An 18,213-nucleotide genomic window follows, 5' to 3' on the forward strand; every position below is an offset into this window, starting at 1 on the left:
CAAATAAAAGACACTCTCCAACCTCATTGGAAGGTACCTTGCCAGGCACTTGTGAACAGACATCTTATTCCTGTCTACATGCATCAAAGACACAACTTGAGGACAAAAAGCAGCTGACACCAGAGGTAGACAACTACCCTAAGACATCAACAGGACTTGTACATCTACAGATTGATACTGAACTCAGCAACCATTCTGTTTATCCTTACCTGGCTACTAACAATATTAGCCATAATAGTTGTATTTATTCTTTGGGTTTCTCCAACTGTTTATGATTACTGAACACGTATAACTGTTAGTGCTCTTCATGACTTGTGTAAATGTTATACTAGATACCATATACAGAAAAATGTGACAGAAACTTGTATCATGATAGTCCACAGGACAAAAATGATCCAGAGTCTATTTTTCTCAATGAAGGCCATTAAGATCTTGAGATGGCACAGGAACCTGGGCCCAGGATCCCAAGGACAATGGAAAAGAAAAACTGCAGAATCACTCTGCTGCCCCTCACCTGATACCAAGGACCCTAGGTAGCTAGAAGAAACACTGATAAGCCAACCATAAGAATGTCACTACCCCTCCACTCCTTGCTTACTTTTCCAATAGAATGTGGAAAATTCCACAGGCCCACCTTTTTGCACAAGCCTGCTTCATCCCCAACTTATAAAACCAGACAACTGAGCCAGACCCTTGAGCCAGTTCAGAGAACCTTCCTTTCCCCTGTGCTGTCTCCCTTGTGCCTGAGCATAAGCTTAATAAAAATCTATCTGGAAATTTCCCTAAGGTTTCCTCTTGATTTCTATCTCAGGTAACCCAAGAACCCTAATGCCAGTAACAACCCAATGCCTTCCATTTACCTGACCTTCTTTTTTGGGAAAACCTGGCCTCAATTCAGATCCCATGGTTATAGGACTGCCCATCCCCAATGGCCAATAAGATGACCTTGATACTGAGACTTACTAGGAATGAGTCTTCCTAGCACTGTGAGGCCACACTATCCAACCAAGAGGGTCATCATCAATGCATCCTTCAGATTATTTATGACGAAGAGGGAAAACTGGATGAAAAAGGAATTCTATGGAAAGTAACCTCATAGGGTGTTCTGATTCCAAGTTCCTACCTCCACAGGTCATGGTGGGTGGGCATGCCCCAGACACAAAACCTCTTTAGTAAAATATTTACCTTTGCTCTAAGTAAGCCCTGTCCCTTGTTTCTGTTCACCTAGATCAACACGTCTTTGAAATAACCACCATTAAGATGGCATATCATCTATTTAACTATCCTTGAGATCTTACTCCTTGGCAGTTATCAGTTTGGCTTAAATAAATTTTTATAAATTTTTTTTAAAAAGTTCTGCATGCAAATATAACAACAACAAAATCTATGAAGAACTAACACCCTTCCTCCCCCCTCAGGAAATGCAATGTAAATGTTTATTAAAATTTTTTTAAAACATTTTTTTGCCTTTTTCCCAAGTAAGCCACACACTATTACCACTATCCATAATTCAAGATAGGAAAAACTATATTTAACGCTACATAAACTAGCATGGTACTCTAGGAATGCTACTACTTAGTAAATTATAATAAAGATGAAATTTAATTCCTTCCTATTTTCACATCAACCATCAACATCAGTGCTAGCTGACTTCAGACCTTGTCAAACCCTGTATTCGTTGCATTTTGACAATGAAAAAATGTTTGAGCACTTGGCACTTGTTCTAGCAAGGACAGTTCACACTTGCTGGAACTTGAATGAGTCACAACACTGCCCCCCAAGAGGAAATGCTTCATCGCTGGGTACTCAAGCGTTTCGGCACCCATCACGAGGCCCAGAACACGGTTCCTTTCTACTTTGAAAACACTAAGGTAATACTGTATTTTCAAAGTAGAAAGCATTGTAACTAACAAACATGTGACAATATGTAAAAAGAGGGAGGAGAGGAACCTAGGAAAGCCATTTCAAGAAAGTACCATATTTTAAGGACTATAAGACGCACCTAGGTTTTAAAGGAGGAAAACAGGAAAAAAATTTTTGAAGCAAAAAATGTGGTAAAGTATTTAATAACCTGTGACCCTGGCTTCACTGCCGCCCGCCCCCACAGTGAGCCAGGTAAGCTACATTCGGACTATAAGACGTACCCCCTCTTTCTTCCCAAATTTGGGGGGTGCGTCTTATAGTCCAAAAAATATGGTACATTTCTATGAACTATTCTGTCTTCTAGCATAAATAATTGTTCTATCTTAAAGAGAAATAAAACCCTCAAACACTACACTAGATACAATTTCAAAATACACTACAATGAACCACCTACCAGTTAAAATAAATAATGAAAATTCAAATTATTTCTTTAAAATTGCCCCTAAGAATGGAGACTAGTAGTCTCATTCTCAACACTTCCAAATAATTCCTAAGTTTTTACATCTCAGCAGTCAACTAAGCTTTGGTTTTCAAACCTGGAATATCCAAAAGCAGCAGAATGTATGACAAATGTAAAAAATACTGTAAGATTTTTCTTAAATGTGTAACATAAACATACATAAGTCAGACTTACATAATACTGATCCAAAGTACTTTCCACTTTTATAAGCATTAAAGTCTATCATAATGTGAATTCTCTTAGAATGTATCAGTAAAATCTATGATTAAGTTTTAACATACCATTTTTCAGATTTTAACAACTGCTACCTTAATTCACCTCCATTTAACTGACCTTCCTGAACCAACATTTTTTTGTCCTTTATTAAATGTGCCACAGCATGTATGCTATTTTTAGTATAACAGGCACTTCTGATCCCACTAGTTGAGATACATGTTTAATAGGTCGGCTGGTTGTTCCCAAGCCTCTTTATGCCAGTTTACTTGTAATTCCTACCTAACTTAAACATTATGTAAGTGTATAGAACACAACTACAAAAAGAGATTTGTTTCTACGTAAACTAAGTTGAAGGAAGCTAAGTAGATTATTCAGTAAAAGTGAGCCATTCTTTTAAAAGGTATTGAATTAAAGGTGAGATATCTGTAAAATATTAGGAAAAAAATTCATAAAAACCCAGAAAGAATGTATATATAGGTTTTTTCCAAAGTATCTTTTAGAGAAATGAAAACTGGAAATTGCAACTCATACATTACAGGTATAGTTTATACAAGATCAACTTTTCTCAACTCCATATTCAAAGAGATGGTATTAGCTCTGTATCAAAAAATTGGCAAATAAATGTAGATTTATATATTTTAAGATAAAATTTTTTAAATGTTAATATGCATTTTTTAAAATTTTCCTGCTTTAATGTTTTCAATAGCCTACAAATTTCAACAGACATAAGACTTCTAACAACTTTTTTCTTGAAGGCCTTGCTTTACCAACTAGATAAATATTACATGTCTATATAAAGTAATAATATGTAGTAATAAACACTCTCACATAACTTTATGGAAAAAAGGATTAGACTGTATACTCCACAAAGGCATGAATCTTTACCTACTTTGTTCACAGATGTATATCAAGCACCTAGAATTGTTCCAAGTATATAGTACATGCTCAATAAATATTTGTTAAATGAAGGAGAACAGAAACTTACCGTGATGACAGCTTTGCTAAGGCAGATGGATCCTCTGCAGCCATACTCCGTCTCATCTTCAGATTTGTAGTAACTCAACGTGTTATTTTTCAAAACTACCCAACGATCCTGCCACCCATGAATGTAGTTTGTCCACTGGGAGTAGGGGAAAAGCAGGGGGAAGGAAAACAAAAAACAACAACTTAGCATTTTAGAAATCCAAACTTTCTGAAACAGCAATCACTATAATTTTAAGACCTAAACATAAGAAGTTCTAACATAATTATAAATAGTAAAAAATATTGTAAGAAGTGGAAAGTTGGTATTTTCTAAATTTTTAATAATTTTAAGTAAATTTTACAAAATTATAAATAAAATATTTTCTTCTAAGATTTGAGGAATAAAACAGAAACAGATTTCAGTTTAAAATTTTGCTTTGCTCCGCACAGCAAAGGAATCCAATAAAACAAAAAAGGCACAATGTGAATGGTAAAGATATTTGCAAATAATACTTCTGATAAAGGGTTAATGTTCAAAATATATATAGAACTCATACACCTCAACAACTAGGAGAGCAACAACAAAAAATGAGATTAAAAAATGGATAGAGTATCTGAGTATACAGACATTTTTCTAAGGAAGACATATGCATGACCAACAGGCATATAAAAAGATGTTCAACATCACTAAAAATTAGGGCAATGCAAATCAAAACCAAGTGAGATATTACCTCATACCTGTTAGAATGGCTTTTATCAAAAAGACAACAAATAAGTGTTGAGGATGTGGAGGAAAGGGAACCCTTGTGCACTGCTGCTAAGATTGTAAATTGGTATAGCCACTCTGGAAAACAGTATGGAGGTTCCTCAAAAAATTAAGAATAGAGCTACCATATGATCCAGCAGTTCCTCTTCTGGGTATTGATCCAAATATGAAAACACTAATTCAAAAATATATATGTACCCTTATGTTCACTGCAGTATTATCTATAACAGCCAAGATACTGAAACAACCTATGCGTCTTCTGATGAAAAAATGAATAAAGATGTAGTGTGTGTCTGTGTGTGTGTGTGTGTGTGTGTGTGAGAGAGAGAGAGAGAGAGAGATACTACTCAGCCATAAAAAATGAAATATTGCCATACTGACAAAACGAATAGCCCTTGAGGTTGTTATGCTAAGTGAAGTAAGTCAGATGGAACAGAAAAGGACAAAAAATCTCTATGATTTCACTCATATGCAGAACAGAAAACAAAAAAAGGTAGCAAATAAACTAACAAAACAAAAAACAATCTCATAGGTACAGAATGATGGTTACCAAAAAGGAAGGGAGGTGGTGGGAGGGTGAAATGGATAAAGGGGGTCAAATACATGGTAACAAATGGAAATTAAGATTTTTTGTTAGTGTCGAGCATGACATAGTATACAGATATTGAGGTACAATATTGTACACCTGAAATTTATGCAATGTTATTAACCAACGTGACCTCAATTAAAAATTAATTTAAAAAACTATGCTTTGTTCTTTGAATGTTTTCATCTTTCCCTCCTCATCACCATCATGACACTTAAATTGTTTTGGTCCCTGCTACAATTAACACATTTAACAGAAAAGTAAGTTTGGTTATATAGTCTGTTACTCTCCTACAAGTACTGCATGAAACCTGCTAAATCAACAGAAGTATGAAGCTAATCAAGGCCAAAACTGTACTTTTGTTGTAAGTCATTCCCATAAGAAAATTTATGATGTTCATAATTACATTAAAGTAAAAACATTAGATCATTAATCTTTAGTAAGTCTATATCAACTCCATTTTTTCCTCCACGGAATTAAACATTTAATACTTAAAAGTTAATTCATTTTCCAAACTTCTCTGAAGATCTCTTTTTTTAAAAAAATTTTGTTAACATTTTATTTATTTATCTTTAGAGGGGAAGGGAAGGACAGAGGGAAAGAAACATCAATGTGTGGTTGCCTCTTGTGTGCTCCCTGCTGGGAACTGACCTGTAACCCAGGCATGTTCCCTGACTGGGAATTGAACCATGATTCTCAGGTTCACAGGCCAGCATTCAATTCACTGAGCTACACCAGCCAGGGCTTCTGAAGATCTACTCTTCAAACTCAAAACTAATAATACAAATATAAAACTGGTTTTTCAAAAACATACTTGGATTATCTGTTCCCAGTACCTATAAATGGTTTCTGTTTTGCTAAACTTTTGCTGCACACTGAAGATCACAATAAACTCGCAACAGCAGAAATGTAACCTCTTGTTGATTTTGCATATTTCTATGTCCTGGAGGTTTAAATATAGACAATTCCAAAATTGTCTGCCAAAAACTACTTCAAATGGATTGTTAAACATATACATATTGCAATGGCTCAGGCTCTTCACCCACTGAGAAATCTCTACTTTCCTATTCCCTGATTCGGCACGTTTGAGATGGTTCTGGTCTTAAATCTTCTAAACCCTGTCATTACAACCCCTCCCTTAGAGCCCATCCTTGCAGGAAATTAAACTCATTCTTTCTAAGGGCTCCCTAATAGCCATTTCTTTACTTTCAAATCCCTGTGACTTACACTGCAAATTGAAATGAAGATTCTGGCCCTGGCTGGGAGCTTGTCTAAGCTCCACCTCATGTCTCCGCCCAAACCCCTACCCCCCTCCCTGCCCCCACAACAGCAGGAGGTGAGCAGCAGCTGCCAAGTGAACAAGAGAAGCTCACCTGAGCTCTGCCTCCTGACACTCCTACCCCTGGGGGGTGTGAACAGTCCCTGATGCCAAAAAAGGCTGGGGACCCCTGGGTTAGAGCATCCTCCTGATATACCAGGGTTGCAGGTTCAAGCCCTGGTCAGGGCACATACACGAATCTACCAATGAATGCATCAGGTAAGTGCAACAACAAACTGATGTGTCTGTCTCTCTAAAAATCACTAAAAAAAAGAAAGAAAGAAAGAATGATTCTTATATACAAAATTGAATTTACCTCCTCTCTTAAGGACCTCCTTATGTTCCCATTTCCTTGACTTCTGGAGAATCAATCAAGACTATTTCCTTGACTTTGGCAGTCACTCAGACTCAAACCTGCCTGAGGGTTTGTATATTGCATTGACAGAGTAGTGGACAAAATCAGAGACTCAACTACTTTATTAGTTACATGAATTTTGAAATTAGTTAACTTTTCTGAATTTCAGCTTCTTTGCCTGTTATTTGATGTTAATGACTGAATAAAATTGTGAAAATGCTTATTATATTCATAGGAGATATTCAATACCTGAAGGTTCCTTCTCGATCCTTATAGCCCATTATCAACTCCTATGCATCTTTCCTTCATATTAAAGTCTTAAACTTGACTCCTCTTCTCTATTTTCAATTAATCCAATTAAATTATCAGGTTCCTGGATTCCTGAGATGGTTTAATAACCTAATCTCTAGTATATGCTGCTATTTATCTCATAATTTACATTATTCTTATTTACTTATGAAGCCTACTTATCTTACATCAATTTCACTGAACCTTAGTTCCACAACTTACATGAACAACTCCCTACTGCCAATAATAAATTGTTTACTGGCATATCTCAATCCACCTCACTTCTAATTATTGCCCTTCAGAAGGCCAGTAACTGGGTGACTGTGGTTAGGTTAATTAATCTCTGTTAAACTGTACCTTAGAATTGTTAAGATAAAATAAGAATAGACTTAGAAGACTGCCAAGCACATAGTACTTTCTGAGTTGGAGGCAGGTACACATAATTAATGAGGCTTAACTTTAGGCGCAGCTCACTAGAACGAACCCCTTCGGAAGTGACAGGTGCCCCAGCAACATTGTGTCCACAATTTTATATTATTTCCTTTCAGAGGATTCAATAAATTATATAAGCCTCAGGACCCTTTACTCAATAACGTTAAACAATTATTATACCTAGAAGCAGATTTTTGCCTTTCTCTACCCTCATAAAGTATCTTCACTCTTCCCCATTTATCAAATAGACACAAGACAATGTGCTCGACGTCACAAAGGAATCAAAGATTTGTTCCCAAGCTGTATTTTCAAAAGGAAAAAGAAACCTACATTTAAAATAAGAAAAAGAAATGTTACAAATAAAATGGTACAGGAATCCAAGGGTAGGATATCTGAAATAGTTAGTGAAATAAAAAGCTTCGTGGAACACAGTATTTGAGGTGGACTCTGAATTAGGATAGAATTTTAGTCAACAGATGTGTGGAGAAATAGAAGATAAATTAAACCTCAAAGGATGAAAATTCAGAAGCTGGACACTGGATGCAATTTATTTTATCCAGGCTTAGTTGCTCGCAAGTCCTACTAAAACAGGAAGCTTTTCCAAACCTAAGTCATCCTGATACTTCTTAGGGCTACCTAGAATGACTGTTTACCCAGTATTTTTGGAATCTACATACTTAATTATAAATGCTATAAAAAAATAAGCTTCACAGGTATTTCCAGGTATTTTAGATTACCAAATAGAAAAAAACTTTGGACTGGTTTAACATATTAATCAAATTAGTATTAGGACATATCTACATTAATCAATAAAAGGGAAAGAAGAGATGCTGAGCTCTAGCTCATATTTTAATCACCAAGTGAATGCAAGGGACTCAAAATATACATACTGATATGTACTGCAAAATTTAAAACACGTATTCAATATAAGTCTTCATTAATAAGCTTCCAGAAAACATTATATATGATCACAAATTGTTAAATTCCAGGGAAATTGCCTTCAAAGCTGTTAACAAGAATAACACTAACACCTATATTTCTGTTGATATAAGTATGCAGAAACACTGAAGTTACTTATCTATCACAGAAGTGGTCAAGTACTCTATTTCCACCCACTTAAGTATCAAAAAGACAGTCTTCCTTTTTTCTATATTTCCATACAATATACCTACTACACTACTCCGAATAAGGTAAATACTCAGAGAACTGGTAATTCCACTCCACCCCGCCCCCCAATCATGATGAATAGGTTAAAAGCATGGCTTGTTTTGTCAAATACTTATCACCACCATAATATTAATTTGAAAGTCTGCTTATCACCTAATGAGAAAAGCAATGAAACCACCAGAACCACCCACAAGCAAAAAGCTCATTTCATAATAATCCATCTGAAAATATATACCTATAACACCTTGAGTTCCATACAGATTCCTAACTTACAAGATACACTCAATCTAGAGAAACCCTAGAGAGCTTCTTTACTGAAAACCTTTCCGTGAAATTCTAGTAATGATCACAGTATCAACACACACCATAATTTTTCTGCTATGCAAGTAAGTTAACACTCGTAAGCCTTAGTTCTGACACATTAATGCCTTTCTTAGGCCCTTTCTCACCAGCCTTCTGAATGAATACATTACAAACACCTAATACGAAACAATTCCAAAAGATGTACAAATGCTTAGCCAAAGTATGTATACTGGAAGCAGGGTGATTTCTTAATAGCTGCACATGACCTAGTATCTTATGACCAGCTTGTTAAAGACTCGCCCTGGCTCCCTCTTCTCCAGGTTAAATGCTAGCTCCAGCCATTTCTAAAAGTTTAACAGGAGTGGAGAAGGAAGTAAAAAAACAAAAAACGTAAATCTTCTCACAACTTTAAGAAAAAATAAACAAAAAACACCTCCTATGTACTATTAAAGAAAAGATCACCCACCTTCTCTCTTCAAAAGACTCATCGATCGCAACTAATTAGCCTTAGAGTTGTACAAATGAACTATCTGCTGCGCTAAAATTTTGAAAGAGAAGCTTTAAAAGATACAGGAAAGGTAGTATTATTGAAAGAATATTTTATTAAATAATGCTCTCCTTCCTGGACTAAAGGTCAGTCTCCATTCCAACACCTTCCAAGTTACTATGAACATTTTTTATACCTACTACGTGGCGATTCAATAGCTCTTTTCAGAATGGGGGTAAAGGGTGAGGGAAAAAGTACAATACCTCGGTGAGATATAAAAGTCCTCCTCGGTGAGATCTCTCCCTACATCTAACCTGGCATAGTTTTCCACCCCAGATTTTAGCACCAAGTCTAGCTGCGATGGCTTCTGTCTAAACAACCGCATTCCCAGAACCCCCCAAGTCTACTCAGCTGGGCATCTCCAGACTAACCACATTTGAGGTCCGATTTACATCGCTCCCACACCCAGTTGTTCGGTCACTGCCAAGGCTCAACCCGGATTTCTATATCCAGGAGAGCTGCCACCCCGAGTCCCAAGTCATGGTGCGCATCCTGCTCCCTACCTGGATCCGGCGTTGGGACAGGTTTCCCCCAGTCCTCGAGGCAGGCCACTGCCAGACACCCAGGGCAGACAAGGAGGACAGTCCCTTTCTCTTTCCCCACTCCACCCTTAGCCCAGGTACTCCAGCGGCAGAACTCTGCCCTGCACCCCCTGCACATTCTGCAGCCTCGACCCCGGGACAGACCTTACCTCCCTCCCGTTCAGCCCCACCCCATACCCTCAGTGGTTCTCGGGGCAGGTGAGTCTGGGCCAGGGGCCCTTGGCCCCACGGGTTGCTCACCTTGCTGAGGACCCCGCAGCGCTCCACAGGCGGTCCGGACTCCGTCTCCGGATCCTCCTCCGAGCCCGAGGAGTTCCAGCTCTGGTTATCCGACATGGAGGCACGACAGACGCGCAGGAGACCGACCCCCGCTCCTAGAGCTGCGCCGGAGGAGGCGCCCAGTCCCCGGGGTGAAATGTCAGGGGATGGTGAAAGGAAGAGTGCCCGCTCCGGTGCTGGGGGGTGCTGGAGGTGGGACGAAGTCCGCCCCACGCGCCGCCGCGCCTGACACCGAGCGGACAGGGGAAGGAGGACAAGCGGAGAAGGAAGCCTGCCCTTCCAGCCGTCAGCCGCCGTCGCCGCCGTCGCCGTGACCCCTGCGCTGCGACCGGCGCCGCCACCCGAACTCAGTTCTCTCGATGCCACTCTCAAAAGGAGAAGAGAAGGGGGAGAAAGAAGAGAAGCGATAAACCAGCTGCAGAGACCCAGGTCCACTCACACCGCTGTCCCCGCCGCCATCTTCCTGCCTGGCCCACTATTTACCCTTCCCTCCCCTCTTCCCTCCTCTTCGTCCTCTCATTCTCCCCCGGTTCTCCGCCCTGTTCCCTCCCAACGTCTGACGCAGCACGCCAATGGCTTGGGGTCCGCCCCGCACCCTACCTCCAGCCCTCCGGGGTGACGCCAGATAGAGAAGTGGGAGGAGCAGAGAGAGGAGAAGGGATGGGGACACCGCTGTGCTGCATTCTGGGAGGTACCTGATCTGTCAGCCGCGCGTTGCCTCCTGGGAGTTGTAGTCACAATTCTGAGTCGACTGGTGAATGTTTAGCCCTGGTAAGTCTTGTTGTCTTGGGGACGATCAAAGGATGGGTGGGCTTCATTTGACACTTGCGTGAGTGGTTCCCTCCGCCAGGTTTCTCTTTCAGCCTAGCGTGTTTATGACGAACCCTCCAGGCTGGCATGGCCGGACCTGAGCTAACTCTCCGCTGAGGATGCCGGGCCTGGCTTCCTTGAAAGCCCGGGAGCATTTTGCCGCCAGCCTGGGCTGGAGTGTACTGGACCCTTCTGCCTCAACCAGGGCCAGTGGTTTGAGACCTTTGTAGTGACAAAGGGTTCCCCCAAACCATCTCTGCAAATTTTGATGGTCTTTCGTTTCGCTGTTTAGAAATTAGAGTTTGCACTTGATGTCCCACTTTTAAAGGAGAAATTTTCAGTTCCTTCTTACCAGACCAAACACTTCGCATGGTTAGATTTCTAGAGTTTTATTTTGTGGAAAGTAATTATAAAGGTGCCAGGTAATAAATCATGCCTGAAGAATTTTCAAAGAAGAATAAGAATGTGAGGTGACAGCCTGGTATTTCCTTTTAGCTGTGAATGAGTGTCTTCCTGAGACTAATGTTAAACAGCTCTACCGACCCACTACTGCTCTCTAGGGCAGTAGATAAAAGATTAAAAAAAGGTTGGAATAGAAACTTGATTCACTAAGAATGACTGAAATGCACTAGACCTTGAACACTAAGGGATTATGGAATAGGATGCTAACTTTTTTTGAGACTAGAATTAGTGGCAAAAGCAATAGAAAGTCTAGCAGATCGTATTTAGTCTTTTTTGCATTCATTATAAGGACAACTTTAATTACCAGATCTTGAACTTTGCAGTTTCAGGTCTTTCCTCTCCTTTGCTACTTTTACAGTTTTGTCAATTTCTTAATAATTGCCAACAATAAAATTCATTATTAAACCATAGAGAAAATCCCAGTTTACCGTATAGGTGTGAAATTTTGAGTTTGGTGGAAAAGGCACTGCAGTCAAAAATAGCAATGATCGCTTTAGAGACCAACTTAACTGGGATCTTAAGGCAAGAATGGAATGATGGACGGTGTCTTAGACAAGTACCTATCTTCCATTCCCAAGATTGACAAAGATGCTGAATCCGTTGTAAACAAACTTGATTACAACTTTTCGTTGTAATCAAGTGATCAATAAAAGCCATTCAGATAAATAAAATCTTGAGATAAAGCTTTCGAAGTACTTTGTCAACGTGATAACGAAAACATAATTCCAAAGTTGCCATTCAAAGAGAAAAAAAACATTTAGCACACTTTTCTTCTTTATTGAATTACTAAATTACAGCTTTAGAATGTTGTAGCAATCAAGTTTTGTTTTGCCTTCCAATTACCTAATACAGTTAGACTTTCTATTTCTGATTTTTTGAAGCTTGAGTTTTAAAATGTCATTAGTCTCAAGCAAATGGTTGTGGATTGTTGAGAAATTTACTTCATAATGCAATTTAGAAGCATGGAAGCATAGTATATCTTTAAATTGAACTTTCTGTTTTATTTTATGCATTTCTAGGTCATGCTGATACTAAAGTGCCCACTTACTCAACAGAAAATTGTTTCAATTGTTACATATCATTTAGTATTAATATGAGAAAATTTTCCTCTTTTTTTATTGAAATTTGTTGGGGTGACACTGGTTAACAAAATTTTACAGGTTTTAGGTGCACAATTCTACAATATATCATCAGTACACTGTATCACTCCCAGTCAAGTCTACATCTAACACCATTTAAAAAATATATATTTTATCGATTATGCTATTACAGTTGTCCCATTTTCCCCCTTCACTCCCCTCTGCCCTGCACAATCTCTCCCACTCATATCCCCCCTTTTAGTTCATGTCCATGTGTCATAAGTTCTTTAGCTTCTACGTTTCCCATATTATTCTACCCCCCGTCTATTTTCTATGCTACTTATTCTCTGTACCTCCTCCCCACACACTCCCCCTGTTGCTAACCCTCCATGTGATCTCCATTTCTGTAGTTCTGTTCCTGTTCTAGTTGTTTGCTTAGTTTGTTTTTGTTTTAGGTGTGGTTGTTAATAATTGTGAGTTTGCTGTCATTTTACTATACATATTTTTTATCTTCTTTTTCTTAGATAAGTCCCTTTAACATTTCATATAATAAGGGTTTGGTGGTGATGAACTCCTTTAAGTTGACCTTATCTGAGATGTGCTTTATCTGCCCTTCCATTCTAAATGAAAGCCTTGCTGGATAGAGCAATCTTGGATATAGGTCCTTGCCTTTCATGACTTGGAATGCTTCTTTCCAAGTATTCTAAGTATTCCAAGTATTCCAGGGGGCCTTGCAGGCCCCTTCTTGCCTGCAAGGTCTCTTGAGAAATCAGCTGACAGTCTGATGGGAACTCCTTTGTAGGTGAATGTCTCCTTATCTCTTACCACTTCTAGGATTCTCTCCTTCATTTTAACTTAGCTAATGGTAATTATGATGTGCCTTTGTGTGTTCCTCCTTGGGTCCAACTTCTTTGGGACTCTCTGAGCTTCCTGGACATCCTGGAGGTCTATTTCCTTTGTCAGATTGGGGAAGTTCTCCTTTATTATTTGTTCAAATAAGTTTTCCACTTGTTACTGTTCCTCTTCCCCTTCTGGTACCCCTATAATTTGGATGTTGGAACGTTTAAAGATGTCCTGGAGGTTCCTAAGCCTCTCATTTTTTTGAATTCTTGTTTCTTCTTTTCTGTTTGGTTGTTTCTTGCTTCCTTCTGATCCACTCTGTTGATTTGAGTCCCAGTTTCCTTCCCATCACTATTGGTTCCCTGTGCATTTTGCTTCATTTCACTTAGCATAGCCTTCATTTTTTCATCTAATTTGTGACCAAATTCAACCAATTCTGTGAACGTCCTGATCACCGGTGCTTTGAATTGTGCATCTGATAGGTTGGCTATCTCTTGGTCATTTAGTTGTATTTGCACTGGAGCTTTGATCTGTTCTTTCATTTGGGCCATTTTTTTTTTGTCTTGAAATGCCTGTTATGTAGGGAGGGGCAGAGCCTTAGATGTTCTTGGGGTAGGGGCCAACCCAGGCTTTGGGTTGTGACGCTGTATGTGGGGGAAATGTCAGAGAGGGAACAATGGTGCTTGCTCTGCTTTCTGCCGGATTTCATTCCCCTCCATCACTTCCCCCAAGCCAACTGGTATGCTTGTGTACGTTCCAGGACCCTGTGGGGTCTCTCCAACGAACTGTCCTGTGAGGCTGCAAGTCTCTCCTGTGCCTCAGCCCTCCCACAGGTGTTTTGAATCAGTGTTTTGAGGCTTTATTTCCCTATACTGGGGCCCTGGGTTATGTGGTCTGTCTAGCTCCCCAGTTTTGCCTGGTTTATCTGCGTGTGAATGTGGGACCGCCCGGTGTCCTGCTGGGTCTGTCTGTTGCCACCCTGCACCTGGGGTCTTCCAACCACTGCTTTTTTTTTTTTTGCCGCGACCCCTCTCCACCCGGATGCCGACTCTGCCCCTCCTACCTGTCTGGATGAATGTGTCTGTTTTAACTGCTTGGTTGTTGGACTTCCATCCAGTTCAATTTTCTGTCATTTCTGGTTGTGATTCGTTTGTTAATTGTTGTTGTCCTTATTTTGGTTGTGCGTGGAGACACAGTGTGTCTACGTGCCCCTCCATCTTGGCCGGAAGTCAGGGTCAGTCCAACACCATTTATCTTCCGTTTACTTTCCTCCACCTCCTACCCAATCACCACACTATTGTCCATGTTCATGAGTTTTTTTCTCCTTTCTTGTCCTTTTTTGCTCAGTCACTCCATCCTCCTGCCCCCCAAGACACACAGCTCTCAGTGTGCTCTCTATCTATAAGTCTGCCCCCATTTTGCTTTTTAGTTCATTTTGTTCAATAGATTCCACATCTGATTGAAATCATATGGTATTTGTCCTTCTCTGACTGGTTTGTTTCACTTAGCAAAAGGTTCTCCAGGCCCATCCATGCTGTTGCAAAGGGTAAAGTTTCCTTCTTTTTTACAGTATTTCATTGTGTAAATGGACCACAGCTTTTTTTAAAACCAGGTGTCTGAGGGTTTATTTTGAATTGCACTCCTGACTCTCACTGCCAGCCTTGACTGGTGTCAAGAAATTTCTTTTTAAAAAGATGTTTGCCACAATCTTCTTTCATATTTAAAGACTACTTAGATTGTTTTTTAATTTGAGAAGAATTTTTGTATACTGATTAGGATAGAATACCACGTTAGAGGTTGGGATTCATTTCATTTCAGTTGATGAGAATGCAATACAGTAATAAAATATATGTCCTTTCTCTCTATTCTGGGGTGTGAGTGACAGCTTCTGAGTTGTTTCTGACTTAGAGCGTTCCCCGACTTTCTTAAAAATATTTCTCTTGGTAATTTTTTTTTAACTTTTAAAATTGAATCCACCTGGAATTTATTTTTGTATATGGAGTGAGGTAGGAATTTGTTTTTTAAAGACAGCCATTTGGCCCAACACTTTATTGAATAGTCTATTCTTACCCTTATATCTATGTGATATGTAAAATCCATATATATTTGTATATATGTGTCTGTTTTGGGACTCTCTTCTTTTTTTAAAATAATTTTTTTTCAATTATAATTGGCATACAATATTATATTAGTTTCAGATGTACAACGTAGTGAATTGACATTTATATAACTTATGAAGTGAACACCCTGATAAAGCTAGTACCCATCTGACACCATATGTAGTTTTTACAATACCATTAACTATATTCCCCGCACTATGTGTTACATTCCCATGATTGTTTTGTAACTACCACTTTGTACTTCTTAATTCCTTCCCTTTTTTCACCCACCCCCTCCAGTAATCCCTTCCCATCTGGCAACCATCAAGATGTTCTCTGTATCTTTGAGTTTGTTGCTGTTTTATTTGTTCATTTATTTTGCTTTTGTTTTTGTTTTTGTTTTTAGATTCCACATATAAGTTAAATAATTTCGTATTTGTCTTTCTTTATTTGACTTATTTCACTTATTATAATATCTCCTAGGTCCATCCATGTTACAGATAGTAAGATTTCATTCTCTATGTAGCTGAGTAATATTCTGTTATATATGTGTACCACTTCTTTATTCATCTATTGATGGGCAATTGGGTTGCTTCTATATCTTGACTATTCTAAATAATGCTGCAATTAACATATGGTGCATATGTCTTTTCAAAGACATTAGTGTTTTGAGTTTCTTCTGATAAATATCGAGAAGTAGAATTGCTGAGCTGGACTTCATTCTTTTTCATTGATCTGTTTGTCTAGACCTATGTTAGTACCATAAGGATTTAATTACTTCATATGTCTGTATATCTATATATCTATATGCCTACATATCTATATAGGTACATATATAAGTCACCAAAGTTCTCCCAATGTTTTTTTGCATTTGGATATTTTTGTGTGTCTTCTCTTCTAGATGAATTTTAGAACAACTTGTCAAATTGCATGAGAAATTCAGTTGGGAATTGAACTGAGAAAGCACTTAATTTGTGAAGAAAATAGCATCTTTACAGTATTCTTATCTTTGGCCAGGCACTTTGTACACCTAATCTGACTTATTCCTTACATATCAGGTGAATATTATTGACCTCATTTTAAGGCTAATAAAGCTGGAGCTAACCCAGTGTCATATAGCTTCTAACGGCAGAATTAGGATTGGAATGCAGATCTATGTGACTTCAATGATTAACTATTTTCTTTGCTCCAGAATACCTCTATAAAAAGAAGAATCATGTAAATAATAAACAACATATACTGTAGATAAGTATATCAGAGCAACTGTGCTCTGATATGCTTTCTTAAGATATGCAAATCTTAAATTAAGATTTGCTTTCTTAATTCAGCTAATGATTTGACTTAACATCAATTTATGCTGTTTAATTTATCCCCAATTTAGAATTTATTATGTCCATTTCTGACATTTTACATGAAGAAGCTCATCCACAGAGAAGTTAAATAGCTTTCTGAAGGTCATACAGCTAGTAAAGAGCATAGTTGCAGTTTGAGCCCAAATATCCTGATGGCAGTGCTCCTTCCCATCCCACTAGACTCCCGTCTCCCACATCTCATGTTCTCAGCTTTTGTGTCCGCTAAACACCAGTTCCAAAGTCTTCATCCTGGCCCTGCACTCTCACTGCCAAGATGCAGAAGCCAACCAAAACAAAAGTAAAACAACCAGAGGTGTTGGAATGAAGAATGTTTGCAATTTTATTATCAGCAGGTAGAGCAATGAAGGGGAATATTTGTTCTTGGTGTTAGAATTGTAGCAAGAGAGGATGTCCCAAGTTGAGATAGAAAATACTACTTTTTTAAAGATAATGCTATTAAGACCCTTTCTTAGCTCAGGCTGCCATGAAAATACCACAGACTGGGTGGCTCTGGTCTTTCTTCCTCCTCTTAAAAGAATACCAGCCCAGTTAGTGAGGGCCCCACCCTTACAACTTCACTTAACCTTAATTAACTCTTCATAGGGCCTATCTCCACATACACCTGGGGAGTTAGGGCTTCAAATGTGAATTGTGGGGGGACACAATTTAGTTCATAACAGAGTTTACAGGTTCTATATTCCCACAGTATTTGTTATGTCAAAGATGCATTTTGAGTTGCATAGTCCTGTTTAGCCAGCCCCGGGATTTAATTGTTCTTTAGACTGCTTTTTCAAACGGAAACATAACCAGCTAGAAATTGGGGCTTTACCTAACAAACTTGATTTTGCAAACTTAGAAACGTTAATCTATGTCATAGAGGTAATAATCTACGAAGAGCAACAGTCTAATACAGTAGAGGACAGATGAACATGTGACTGATTCAGCTTTTTATTTTGCCCTTTATTAATGTCTTGAATAATTATCTGGATGGTAAAATTATGGACCATTTGAATATTCTTTTTTATACTGATTTGTATGAAGAAAAAACTGTATCTATATAGGTGTGTGTGAATGCGTATATGTATCACTTGTGATAGAAGAAAAGATAATTATGAGTGTTGTAAATTAGTTAAGAATTAGTTAATCTCTCCACATTCACAGTCTTCTAAATTAATTTTCAATTTTGAGTTGTAAATGTCCCTGTTTTTCCATACATTTTCCTTTTCACAATCAAGAGAACTGATGATTGCAACATTTCTTTAAAATGCCCCATCATTGTCTTCAGGTTTTTCCCCAAGTTGACACTTAATTCTTCACATTTTGTTTCATACGTAGTGACAATTTACTGACAAGGATAATGTGAAGCGGCCCAGTTTTGCAGATGTTAAAATGTGAAAAAAAAGTGTGTCCCTGAAGCAATGGAATA

The 18,213-nt window shown here is 38.5% G+C and overlaps 2 protein-coding genes across 4 annotated transcripts in view; one reads left to right on the forward strand and one right to left on the reverse strand.

Moving 5' to 3' along the window:
- The window catches only part of CERT1 (ceramide transporter 1), a 112,409-nt gene extending 101,581 nt beyond the window's left edge, over positions 1-10,828 (reverse strand). Inside the window, exons 1-3 of one of the 3 annotated variants that reach the window (XM_037032290.1) lie at positions 10,746-10,828; positions 10,107-10,500; positions 3,585-3,719 (exon numbers count right to left, since the gene is read on the reverse strand). In XM_037032290.1, the coding sequence (XP_036888185.1) occupies positions 3,585-3,719; positions 10,107-10,500; positions 10,746-10,828 (612 nt within the window). Of the gene's footprint in view, positions 1-3,584; positions 3,720-10,106; positions 10,563-10,745 lie in introns of those variants that run through there. The other 2 variants (XM_037032288.1, XM_037032289.1) reach the window with 2 other exon arrangements.
- POLK (DNA polymerase kappa) overlaps positions 10,580-18,213 on the forward strand; it is a 72,245-nt gene continuing 64,611 nt past the window's right edge. The window contains exon 1 of the mRNA XM_037032286.1: positions 10,580-10,916. The gene's annotated coding sequence lies outside the window, so the exon portion shown is untranslated. The remainder of the gene's footprint in view (positions 10,917-18,213) is intronic.

The sequence above is a fragment of the Sturnira hondurensis genome, unplaced genomic scaffold (assembly GCF_014824575.4).
Source record: "Sturnira hondurensis isolate 20B ecotype Veracruz unplaced genomic scaffold, ASM1482457v3 Scaffold0021354, whole genome shotgun sequence".
Taxonomy (NCBI): Eukaryota; Metazoa; Chordata; class Mammalia; order Chiroptera; family Phyllostomidae; genus Sturnira; species Sturnira hondurensis.